The 13,105-nt window shown below is 41.1% G+C and overlaps 1 protein-coding gene across 1 annotated transcript; it reads right to left on the minus strand.

Annotated features, from left to right (window-relative positions):
• Positions 1-719: 719 nt before the first annotated feature.
• LOC116381435 (cerebellar degeneration-related protein 2) lies at positions 720-7,962 on the minus strand. The gene is made up of 6 exons (XM_031843588.1): positions 7,682-7,962; positions 6,835-6,947; positions 4,896-5,044; positions 4,630-4,800; positions 2,703-2,916; positions 720-2,536 (listed from the first exon to the last, which is right to left on the minus strand). The coding sequence occupies exons 1-6, from the start codon at positions 7,917-7,919 to the stop codon at positions 1,925-1,927; spliced, it is 1,497 nt and encodes a 498-aa protein (XP_031699448.1). The 5' UTR covers positions 7,920-7,962; the 3' UTR covers positions 720-1,924.
• Between the last annotated feature and the right edge of the window lie 5,143 nt (positions 7,963-13,105).

A 13,105-nucleotide genomic window follows, 5' to 3' on the forward strand; every position in this document is an offset into this window, starting at 1 on the left:
GATGTTCGGTGCAAACTTATGTGCATAAAGAAAGACGTTATATTGATGTTCAAACGTAGACTTGTTTCCTCATAAACAGTTTTGTTTGTAAGTTGTATTCAAACTAAATTCAGAGTTCAGTTACTTTATCTAAATGAAACTGGTAGATTTAATGGTCTCAGAGAAAAGATACATCTGTAGGTTATTTCTACTTTTAGTTCTTCATTTCTGATGAGTGATTCTGGTTGGATGATTATAAAGTGTTTTACAAAAGGAACCTTTTTGTGGCTGATTTGATTGATTAGATTGTAGAGCTTGTGACAGAATATAAAGATCTTTCTTTGCACTCTAATGTTTTAATGAAAGAAGTTATATTTCACAATCCCAACAGTAGTTGTAATGGCTCAGAAGTCCAACAATCTAACTGTAGAAACTTGAATCTACTTAAATCTGTTACTTGTGCTGAAAATCCATTTACATATATTACATGCTATAATTTTATGCAACACCGTTTCCCATTCCATCTCTTAATTTGACCCGTTAATGATTCTTCTTTGTCGTTTCCGGCTGACGTGTCGAGTGTGTCTGAAGTGCAGCAGTGTGTCTGGATGGCCGACGTCAAAGCCGTTTTATTAATATATAAATTATGTAACTCAAAGTGCATCAGCGATTTGTGACGTCCAAGTTTAACCGTCTCTATAAATAAAGTTCAATCATATTTTACAACAAACAGACAGAAACCTGCTTCATGTTTTATGGCTCAAACATAAACCATGAGGTCCAATCGTGAAACCGGTAGAACACACCGTACACACATACAGCAGGTTATTCAGGACACTTGTCAGAAGATCACTGATAATGTGCAATTTTCTAAAGTGCATCTTAACGTGTTTTTTTTTTTTTACAGACATCTACAAACTGTGCGCACAGACTAAAGCCTAACGAGGACACACGGACGTCAGGCAGCAAAAAGCCACAGAAGTGCTGCTGAGAAAAGCTTCTAATCAAACACCGTTTCATGAATCTACAGAATATACAATCAGCATCACGTACATAGAGTTAGCCTTCTGGTAAACCTCAGAACTTCCCTGTAATACAACACTCACAGTCGTCTAACCTATCGTACAATAATCAAGTATCATTTCTGGGAAATAAACTTTACGATTACAAAACACATCTCTATTTATCAGAACTTTCATCATCAAAGTCTAATAATATAAACTCCTTCACCAATATAACAACTTGCATTGGTCGCTCGCAAAACTATTTAAATTTTATTTTTTTAAATAGCTGCAAAGAAAGACAGATCTCAGGAGCTCAGTAAAGAACGCAGATACAGTGAGAACATTTTTGGACCGTTGCTCGGACAAAACAAGATGTTTGAAGATGTTAGTTTCGTGGGAACTTGTGATGGGCTTTTCTTTTTTTCATTGAATAGACTAAATAATATTTTTTAATTAACAATATAATCAGTAATGTAAAAGATCAGAAATTGCAGTTTGATTTCCAGAGGAATTGGCTTTAACACCGTCTCCATTTTCTCTATAATTAGCACCAAATTACATCTTTACGTCTCTTCCAGGGAGCTTTCTATGAATTTACGTCTTTCTAGGAAACTTTGGGACCAGTAGAATAAACTGTTACCGATACGGCTACCGAGAAGAAGACCCAGAGATGTTTTGTTAACAGTACAAAGTGAGGTAGAGCGAGCGCACAGTGGAGACGGCAGCGTTAGGCACCGGTGTTTCTGTGCAAAATGAGCCACATCTGAGACATGAGCTGCTGGTGTTTGGCCTTCTGGTTCCTGCATCACTCGCATCTCTGAACCCCTTTGCGTCTGCAAATATACAGTAAAGTGGAGCGTTGGTAAGCTTCATGTGAGTCGCTCTTGAACTGGAAGACAATAATTAATCTTGCAGCAGGTCTTTTTTTAAGGGGGGGTCTACTAATGCACAATTGGCAGCCCTTCCCCAGCTGAGGGTCCCACTCTGTTTTCAATCAGGTCCTCTTTGGTTTTCTGAATGCGGGAGAAAATCGCCCTGAAAAGTTCCTTGTACTCCGGCTGGTGAAAGTCCTCCATGTCCGTCAGAACAGGACAAGCGGCGGCAAGAGATGCAGTCTGGACCGACTTGTGGATCGGCTCATCATCCTCCTCCTCTTCCTCCTGCTGCTGCTGTCCAAGGTGGCAGCGCCGCAGCAGCTCGTCGTACTTCACCTGCAAGGCACTGTACTGAGCGTCCACCTCGTTGAGCAGCGAGATCCCGCGATACTTCACCACGTCGGCACGCCGCACGCAGGAGCACTCGTGGTTGTGGACCCGGTCGGGAGAGTCGGGCGTCTGCGTGGCCCTCATCAGCCGCTCGCTGTCCCAGCGCTTCAGGACCCAGGGGCTCTTGGCTGCAGCTGCGTCCCCCTCGCTCTCCTCCTCCGGGTGGAGGAACATGGCGTTGGGCAGCAGGCTGTGGATGGCGTCCGGCCTGGTGGACCCGGTGGAGGAGTCGGACTTCCAGAGCTGGCGGAGCTCCTCGGCCTCACGCTCCAGCTCAGACACTCTGGCCTGAAGCAGAGAGCGAAAAAAAAAGAGTTTAGAACTCGAGCTGAACTCAAAACAATAAGTTGATAAAACAAGCGGTGCAGCAGCCATTCTTCTGATACTTCTGACAGTATTAATATACATTTTATGCCTACAAATGCACAACAGGTGAGAGATTCATCGTACATACCCGACAGCCCTCCATCCCCGTCAGCTGCTGCTCCAGCGCTGCATTTTCTCGGGCGAGCAGCTCGGCCTCTCGCTCCGACTCCTCCCTCTGAGCGCGCTCACTGGCGAACTGGGTCTGGAGGCTGCGGAGGGATTGTCGCAGAGACGCCTGCTCCTCCTCGCGCCACGACATGTCGGAGGACTCGAGGCCGTCTGAGGGTTCGTCGCAGTCGTACCTGCGCAGAGACACAGGCGGTTAGCACTAGATGATCATGTGGTCATTGATTTGTGATTGCCTTTAAATATTTTTCAATATGATGAATGTTATAATTTCATTTTCTTTTCAGGTCATTTTCCTCAATTTTTCATGTATTCACAATAGTTCAGAATGGTTTTCTCCTGCCGATGAAGGCCATGTGATACCCAGAGCAGGCGAGTAAGTGGACCTTGAGTGGATGTTGCTTTGTCAACTTTTTGTATATGACTTTTATCGTCGCCATGCAGGCTGATAATTTGTCTTCCCTTTCACAACTTTCGTTTGTGCGCTTCCTAAACGGGCAAAACAAAGTGAAAGGTGACGAGAAGTGCGTCGTGGAGAGAGACGGCAGCGACGCGTACCAAAGGTCACGGGCCGGGTTCAAACTCGCAACACTGCAGATGCAAAATGTGATGTTTACAATTAACAGAACACTCCTGTTTTAAGGTGAATGGCAACGGTGTCGGAGATTGACATACATTAAATCAAAATTGTAGTTTATTTAATATTTAGTTTTTGCGAATATGTACTCTATACTGTACTGTGTCTATCCGTGTTGGATATCTGTGTGCAAGACGGATAGATAAAAATGAAAAAACAAACAAAATAAAAATATAGTCTTGCACAATGATTTATTTCAGCTCCATTCCAATTGCATGTCTTTTTAACTAAGAATATTTTATATAATGTGTATATAAAGTATTTTTTTGCTAGAATAAACCAAACCGACACACAACTAAAAATTAAAACATAAATACGGGAGACGTTTGATAACTAAAAATATAGCAGATAAGGCAAAGAAAAGCAAACTAAGTAAGGAATCAGGAACTTCTCAGTATAGATTAGAGATCAGCTGAAGAATAAATCTGAGCTGAAGAGAGATATTGAGACACGTTCGCGACTTTGACCTCTTTCCTTCCAACCTCATCCACCACAGTTCAGACCTGTTTCATGTCTCAACTTTGACCTCTTTCCTTCCAACCTCATCCACCACAGTTCAGACCTGTTTCATGTCTCTCTGTCGAGTTAATCAGTGAGACTTACATCCGTCTGATCGGAATGTTTTGAGGGAGCAGTTCTGACACGCACACGTACACACACACACACACACATGTACACACACACACACACACACACACACTACACGTACACACACACTAAACTCAGTGAATGAGGCCGTCGCAGGACGGTCCAGCATTTGGAGTGAGACTTGCTGCGAGGTGGCCGACTGCCAGCAGTAGGATTAGCAGACATGGGGGAGAGCTGCAGTGAGCAGGACTCAGTGGAGGATTTGCTGCTTCCCTCCTTGAAGCTTACAAAGAGCTTCTGGATCAGTGAGAAGGCAGTTAAGAGGGTTCCTCTATGTGGTTAAGGAATAAGTTAAAGTTCTTAAAGTCTTTTTTTTTAAGGCTCAATACATCAACAAGAGACACTTGAGCTGAATAATTCCCTGTCACAATCACAAGTTATTATTTATGAAATGATTTGGCTCTTAGCTTCATATTGAGGGCGCAGATATGAGAGGGGTGTCACAAATAGTGTCTTTTAAAAGTTTTATGAGCCTGAGGAGACGTCTTCAAGTTGACAGTAAACAGTCCAGATTAAAACCCCTAAATATTACATTCATGATGCTATGTGACGGAGTATCCATCGACGGAGCCCTAATGATACAGATACAGTGTGGAGTCCTCACCTGAGGGTGTTCTGCAGCTCTTTCAGGCAGGACACACTCTGAGAGGTGCAAGGCGCGCACTTCTCTCTGTGCGGACGCTTCAGAGGCTGAGACGGACTCAGCTTCAGCTCCTCCACCTGATGCTGCAGCTCCTCCACCTGCGTCTGCAGCAGCTCCACCGTCTCCGTCAGCCTGGGAGCAAAGAAGGTCCGTCGCGTTACTAACAGGTGACATTTTTGTACCAAAACGCTTGAAAATCTGTCCGCTTTTCTGATCTCCAGGCTTACCCCTGGATCTTCTGCTGCGCCGTCCTGCTGTCCAGAACCAGCTTGCGGTTGCTGTGCTCCAGCTCTCGGGCCGACACGTCCAGCTGCTCGTACACTTTAGCGTGCTGGTCGTTGACCTGCCTGAGGAGGTCCACCTGCTTCGCCAGGTACTGGAGGAGGGGACAGAGGGACGGGGATGAGGGCGTGAGTGACGGGACAGAACGTTGTGCATCATCGTCTGCTGAGATGTCTTCAATAACGAGACACCCAGTCTGTCAATGCTGTTTTTATATTAGCTAAAAAAAGACATTTTGAATCACACTAAAATAAAATACAACGGTATCTATAAAGCAAATTTCATGAAAAAAAGATGCACAAAAAAGACAAAGAAAGAAAGAAACAGGAACATTGAAAATTGAGGCTAAAATCAGGTCTTAAACTTCCCTTTTCTGATTAATCTGAATGGCAAAATGTAATGTTTTTACTGCAAGATATTTAGAATATTGACAATTAAAACAAATCAATAATAAGTATGTCCAACTACCAGCAGAATCAATGGTTTCTAATGATTACAATGATGCTCTTATTATTATCATCATCATCATTTAGAGGTTTTAGCTGAAAGCCTAAAATAAATGTTAAGACCTAATCTGACATTTCTGTTTCCCAGTTACACCTGAATGCCTCTAAATCAAAAACTCCTTTAAACAACAGTTTCCTTAAGAACAGGTTATCTTATCAGCTGTTGCAGCGAGAACACTTTGAACCTTTTCTCATCTAATCTGCTTGCTGTCAATCAACAGACCAAACAGTGGAAACAGACCTGCAGTTCATTGTCAGACTGCACCGGCACACTGGAAACAAACAGTCACAAATCAATGAATAACATGTAGGTAGTGTGTTAACGTTTAAGATGTTGCTTCTACTTGTTTAGATTCTTTACATGGAGTGGTGGATTTATCATTAGTGGCCTTTCATTCCAGTTCAGAGTGACAGTAAAGCAGGTAATTGATTGCACTACAAGTCAGGAGCAGGATTCAGGCACGTGATGTCACGAGTATCCAGTCAAGGTCTTAAGAGATTAAACTCGGAGTGTCAGCAGCGAGACAGATTTAGTGCCAGACGAGCCGTACTTGACGAAATGAAAAGTTTGCAGTCTTGAAAATCTGCAAAAACCTGAAGCTAAATATTGAATTTACGTCACTTAAGTAAAATGAACTCATGATTCGGTTGAGGGTCGACTGGAAATCCTGCATGCACCTTTCTTAAATCTGTACAGAGGAAGACACATATTTACGAGTAATAGAATTGTAATTTTCTTCATTTATCTAGCAAATAATACATCAAGATTAATTGGTTATGCTTTCCATAATAATGTTAGTATACCAAAAAACGACACTTAAATTGTTGCGTTGTAATGCACAAACACAATAATCACCCATAACTTCTATTATTGAGACTTGATCCTTTTAAATATGAATATGTTAAACTTAATTCAGAATGTTTTATTGATTTATTTACTGTAAAGAGCACTTGATGTTCAGTTCTAGCATCTTTTTAGGAGAGTTTTCTATAAATACAAATGGCACAATTACTTTTTTTAACCCAGAAGATTCAGCGGAGTTGGGTTGGGGTTAGAGTTGTGTCTGCAGGTCGCCCCTTTAAAAAAAAAAAAAAGCCCCAAAATAATCTTCAGACAGAATGTATGGCAGCTTGTATGTTGCCTTAGAAGCAGCATGTCCTCACCATCCCAAAGCCTTTGCACGGCAGCATGTTGTATTCTGCTTTTAGGCTCATTTGAGGCTTGGATGGTAGAATTGAACACAGCATTCAAGAGGAACTCAGTGCTTCATGACCCAAGCATCAGTGACAGTATACCCTCTTATTGACAGCACACCCTGGCCCTTTGGATAAAGACACACAGTCGAACATAAGCCGGGGCGACGAGACGTCTCTTTACCTCGATCTCCTGCAGCTGCTCCTGGTTGGTGGAGTACATCTGCTGCAGCCCTTGCTCCAGCTCCCTGTTCCGCTCCAGGAGAGTCTTCCCGAGCTCGGCAGCCAGCTGCAGGTCTGCAGGAGAGACGGAGTGAGGGACCATTAGTGCTTCAGCGCTCATAGTTCAGTCCCACTGATGGAGACATGAGGACTTTACGGTACAAGCAGCTTTGTGAGGTTGTTGTCGGTTGGCAGGAGTCCAGTAACCCACTTTTATCCACCTATATATGAACTGAATATTCAAGTCTTCTGATAAGTGAGGACTGATGGTTATTTCCTGACTCAGACAATTACCACAGCCGCTTATTATTTGTTTTTCTTTAATATACCATTAAAAAAACCTGCTAAATCAAGCAAACAGGACACAATTGGAAGCAGAGACGGGGACATTACAAACACAAACCCATAAAGTTGAAGTGTAAAAGCATTAAAAGGAAGTCGAAGTCAAAAACACTTCTTCATTACAGACAGAGCTTTTCTTTTCTTTTTTCACTTTGCCGCATATGCGAGGGTCCTGCTGACTCCTGCCTTTTCCTGCAGCCTGTCAAGGTGCTTCATTTACACTAAAACAGCGGGTAGACTAAATGAAACACCCCGAGTGAAAATATGATATATTACAGGCTCACAAAATCACATGGAAATTCTTACAAATGTAACCTCCTGTGCACCTGCATATCGAGTTTGTAATGAAGCACATACATTAACCGTCCTATGCATATCCCATATTTGTTTGATTTGACTGTTAATATTATGAAATGATTGACATGATTCAATGAGCTTCAGAGACAAAGACTGAAAGGAAATTGTACCATGTTCAAGGTCTTGCTTGTCGTACCACGGTTCCTCCTCTTTGATGTCAAATTCTTGCTCCACGACCATGTCTGTCAACATCTTGGCGGTTAGAATCAGTCGCACTCTCTGAGGATCGGGTCCGCGTTTTAAACATGACAAAGGCAGAGCGCAATCTGCGGTGATCGACGGTTCGGCCCGCGCGTCCTTCCTGCCGCTGTCTGCACGCCTCTGCAACCGGCACCGGTGTGCGTTCATCGCCTGACAGACAGACAGACAGCTCACTGCTGCTCACGGCTCTGCTGCGTTGCTCCCGGGTTGGAATTACAAAATAAAAGCCGCCAACGTTGCAGCCAATTTATCACACACAGGCAGATTCCAAAACCCCACTTGGTGGCAGCATATAGATGTGTTTTTAATATTATTCTGGATTAAGATAAGGATAGCTCACAGACCCATTTACTGAATAAATAAAATGTATGAATGACTGATGTAAAAACTTTCAGTGTGATAGCAGGCCTGTTTTTAACTATAAACCATATGTATCTTTATATACAAATATAGTACGAATCTATCAGTGTATCTCGACATATCATCCAAAAGTTTGTATTTTTTGCAGGTCAGCGATGTCTTGTGTATTTTGTAGTAGTTTGTGCTTTTACTCTGAAGATTCGATGGCGTGGTTTCCGGTTTAGACCTGCGTCTCTCTGTGAGTTTGACGCAACGGTTTGACCGTCAGTTTACCACACCTGCTCCGATAGAAACCTGCAGCGCACAGAGTCCGAGTGACCACACGGGGTCGCTGCAGCGTCGAAACCTGAACATCTATTATCAAAACGCACCTGTACTGAGACCTGACGATCAAAAATACTGTGATGTTATTTACAGCAGAGGTTCTCAATCTTTCAGCTGCAATGACGTCATATTTCTACCTCTTATGCTTTTTGAATTATTAAGCTTTTTGCAAATTTTTTTTGAATGGGATGTCTATGGAGAACATTTTCAAATCCTCTTAAACTTCTTAAACTTTCCAATCGTTATTCTTCCTCATACTTTCAGCTACAGACACCATTTCAACTTTAAAATGTTGAGAAACCCCTGAACTATTGCCGTATGATTCAGCGTTTTGATATCTTTTACACTTTTTGAACTGTCACATTTTAACTTTTATGATTGATATTTGAGTTGTTGTCTAGTTTTGACCACAAGAGGGCGCTGTTTTCTCTTTTAACAAATATGAATATAAATGATTAGTCTCACCACGTTTCAATAGCTTTACTTTTACTGCAAAGCAATCAGCCTCTGATCTCATATTATATTTATATATATATTGTATTTATTTTTCTTGTTTAATAAAAGATCCGAGTGAAGTTTGATATTCTTTATGATTAAAGTAGTAAAATTGATCAATAACTGAGTTATGATTTGCCTCTCTTTTTTAAGTTAATTCAATTCAATTTTTTAATTTAATTTAATTAATTACACTTTTTGATTATTTTTAAATTAAAATAAATTATTTATTTTTTTAAATTAAAATAAATAAATTTAATTTTTTTAATTAAAATAAATAAATTTTATTTTTCATCTGTTCTACCTCCTTTGCAATTTTACTTAAAAAATAAACTTAGAAAGATTCAGATTCTTTTGGATAATATAATTTTTTTAAGTTAATTCAATTTTTTTTAACTCAATTCAATTTAATTCAATTTTTTAATTAAATTCAATTTTTTAATTTGCATTTTTTTGAGTCTGCCAGTTATACATTTCAACTAGAAGGGTTTTCAGCAGTGCAGTGCATTTTGCCTTCAACATTTTTCCGACAGGTAGTCTCCCATTTCTGTATTTTCAGGAAATTTTTTTGCGATTCATTTCAGCTTTCAGCATTCGAACGCATTTTCAGCAGGACATGCATTTTCTAGTTTGATTTACACTTCTATAGTCTTTGTTATATGAAAGAGCGACACAAGAGAAATGTATTAGAAAGATATATTAAAAGTACTTGCAGATTCCAAGAGTTACATATTTTTGAGATTGAAACATAATCTATTGATATTACACTGTAGATTTAAAAATAAAATATAATTTGTCAAACTATGAAGCTTTTTGTAAAAATAAAATTTTTACAGAAGAATACAATTTTCATGGCCCACCTGACCACGACCATTGTTCATATTTAAAGGGTAATATTGCACTTTTTACTTTTACGGAGGCTTAGCTGCTTTTATGAATTTTTCTAAAAAATAACTGAAATGTTTGGGCCTTGGATTCTCTGGCAGTGGCACATCTTCAAGAGTCAAAGGAATTAAACAAATGTACTATTTTATATGATAATCATATCAGAATGATCCAAAACAGTCCAAGATTGAAGCATCAAAGTGTGCACTCTTGTCTGCTCTTGTGTAGTTTTTCACATATTCCCATTTATTTTTTAAAAGCCCTTTCCATTAGCAGCACTATTATGACTGATGATTAACTAAGCTGCATTATGATGAAGTGCATTTCCATCACTAGGTGGCAGCGTAGCCTCATAATTTGATCTGAATTCCCTGTTCAGCTCAACATTCCCAACATAAAAGTCTGCCTCTTATTCACACAAAGAAGACAGTGGTTTAACAGTAAATCACTCATTTCAACGCAAAATAAATAAACGTACTGTATGTTTGTGTGTGTTTATTCATAACCTTCTTTATCTTCAGAAAACTAAAGCAAACCAGGGTTCTGTATTTATATATTTTCAATCAGGGGACTTCTCATGTCCACCGAACAATAAAATACCAAATTAAATTTGTCCTCCGCAACACTGAGATCAAATTAATATTGCAGAGAAGTTGCCAGGGGCAAGGTACCGGTTCCCAACTGAGGATCTTTAATCGTCCCAGATGGGAACACATGGTTCTGTGTAATATTCTTTGACGTGAATGTATTTCTAATGACTTATAGCAGTGACTCAGTGACTACTCAGCTGGAACGTGGCAAATTGTGGCCTCCACCTAACTGCATTTTTGGCCACGCTAAGGATTAGCATTTAGCTCAAAGCTCAAATCTTTCAGTATTTATCTATTATTCTTTGAGAGTATTCTGTTAGCCAAGTCATTTCTTCCATTAGATATGTAAATGTCTGTCTGTTTATGGTGCAGTTAAAATCATTACCCATGAATGAAAGTCCTTTTACAGGGTGTCACTAACCAGGAACTGATTTGCACGAACAGATTGTGTGAGCGTTTGAGGGGCAGACACATCTAATAACACACTGACCCCGGGGCCACATTATTCAGCCAGGTTGAGGATTAGCTGCTGTAACATCAGTAAGCTTTTCCTTTCAGGCCCGTTAGCCCCGTCCCTTTCATCTCACATGTGCTCCTCCACCCTCATGGTGTCCCCCCTGTCTTCCTCCGCCATCCTCCTGATTTCTCCATCTGTGTTTTGCGGCTGTCAGCGAGATGAGAGAACAGGCGAAGCAGGAAGCAAGAGCTCTCTGCGGGGACTCGGCTTCACAGAGTGATAAAATAGCTGTGATCTTCTTCTTTCTTTCTGCAGAATCAACACTCTGTGTGTGTCCCCCCCCTATCTACACTTACACCCGTGGCCCTTTTTGCTTTTTATTGATGCTGTATTGCCTTTTCATTTTTGATTTCATAGGGTGTGAAATGCACTCCTGTTATTTCATATCTCCAGAGGTGTGTCTCAGATGCAAAACCAGCTGTCCAATCATGTTTTCTCTGTGGCAGCAAAGGCGTCTTCAAGCAGCACAATAAAGCGTCTGCAAGTAAAAGGATGTCAGATAAACGAAGGGAGGAAATGGAAATATTACAGGGGAGGGGGAAAGAGAAACAGGATGATTACCACTGTGCTCACAGACCCTTTCACACATTCCTTCTCTTCTCTGTAGCACTTTGGGTTAGTGATGGTGTTATTTGCTGCCGTTGCACGGAAGCTGTGACATTAATGAGCGGCAGCGACTGGTAATGATTCGTTAAAAGAGAGATTTGGAGCTTTACTGATCCGTTTCCATACCAACTGCCTCAGTTGAGCTGTGTGTACGGGTGTAATGGGATTTGCAGGAAGTGCTTCTGGGTAGAACTTCAACACACACATATGACAAAACCTCTGACTGTGTGTGAGTGTGTGTGTGTGTGTGTGTGTGTGTGTGTGTGTGTGTGTGTGTGTGTTTTAAGTTAATCTTCAAAGCTCTTACGTTTTGCAGAAATCCATCGTGACAGGCAGCGAGCCTGCAGCCATTTTAATTTGTTGTGATTTTATTTGACTGATTCTCGTCCTCTTCTTTCATCTTTTATTTTCTTTCCTCCATCGCCTTTTGTTCTGGACATGGACGCAACAAACAGTCAAGGATTTGGGAGATATACCCACCACGCTACCATGACAACTAGGCGGTTTGCAAAAACCAGCGGGATGCCAACTCTCATTCAGGATCACATATGGGCTTGTGTGGGGAATGAAAAAACAGTAGACAAAAGAACTGTGCTGAAGCAGACAGGCACACATACTGTATACTGTATGTGCATGCATGGTATTGCTTTGTTATTGCTCTGGTCCATCCATGTTGTTTACACGCTGAATGCAATAAACAAGAAATTAGGAAAAGAGAGACGCAGAGATAACCAGAGAGAGAAAGATGATGATAACAGAAATTGGATTTGGGTTAAAGATAGCAAACTGTTAACACCAAACACCGACATCAAAGGCAACGATGGCAAGAGAAACTGTGAAACTATGAGTTTAATTTCCCAAGTAATCTCCCACCCTGGGGCCCGTGGGTAAAACAAAACTCTGTGAAGTAGATGAATTTAGCTAATCTATCTCGCACAGCTTCAGGGGATCACATAAGCACAGGGATAGAAAATTACACTGGTGCCTCGTTTGGTGCTCACACTTTATGAAACGGGGACATCCCATTCCTCTTGACATACTGAGCATAGATGGTCTGTACTGTATGTCCCTGATCCCAAACACAGGATGAAAAACACGGCGTTTAACCAGCATCCGAGAGGAAAGTCAGTTTGAGAGGACGAAAGGTGGAAAAAGAGTGACTGACAGCTGCCTCCTGCTCCGGTGTTTTCTGTTGTGTGTGTGGATGAGAAGAGACGTGGCCAATGTTGCATCAAAACGCAGTGCTGATACAGCAGACAGGAGGGATGATGGATGGTGTGTGAGTGTGTGTGAGACAAGATGCTTAACTCCAGTTCCATAAAAGCAATCCAGCTAAGAGGGGAAATGATTAATCAATTTGTCAGTTGACAGAGTATTAATCTGCAAGTATTTTTGAAAAGTCATTTTTAGAGATATTCTATGTGGATGGCGATGTTGGCCGGTCCAACACTTTGATTTTGACAATGTACTCCAGACGTCCCTCTGCCCAGAAGTGATTTCCAGCTCCTCTTGGGGGATCGCACAGCGTTCCAAAACCAGATGAAACATACAGTCTC

Source organism: Anarrhichthys ocellatus, unplaced genomic scaffold (genome assembly GCF_004355925.1).
Source record: "Anarrhichthys ocellatus isolate YVR2014 unplaced genomic scaffold, GSC_Weel_1.0 scaffold4, whole genome shotgun sequence".
Lineage (NCBI taxonomy): Eukaryota > Metazoa > Chordata > Actinopteri > Perciformes > Anarhichadidae > Anarrhichthys > Anarrhichthys ocellatus.

Coding starts and splice junctions, on each gene's coding strand:
- LOC116381435 (XM_031843588.1), bottom strand. CDS start 7,919: ATGAACGCACACCGGTGCCGGTTGCAGAGGCGTGCAGACAGCGGCAGG. Junction 4,801..4,895: donor GCGCAGCAGAAGATCCAGGG/GTAAGCCTGGAG, acceptor CTTTGCTCCCAG/GCTGACGGAGACGGTGGAGC. Junction 2,537..2,702: donor CGGGGATGGAGGGCTGTCGG/GTATGTACGATG, acceptor TCTCTGCTTCAG/GCCAGAGTGTCTGAGCTGGA.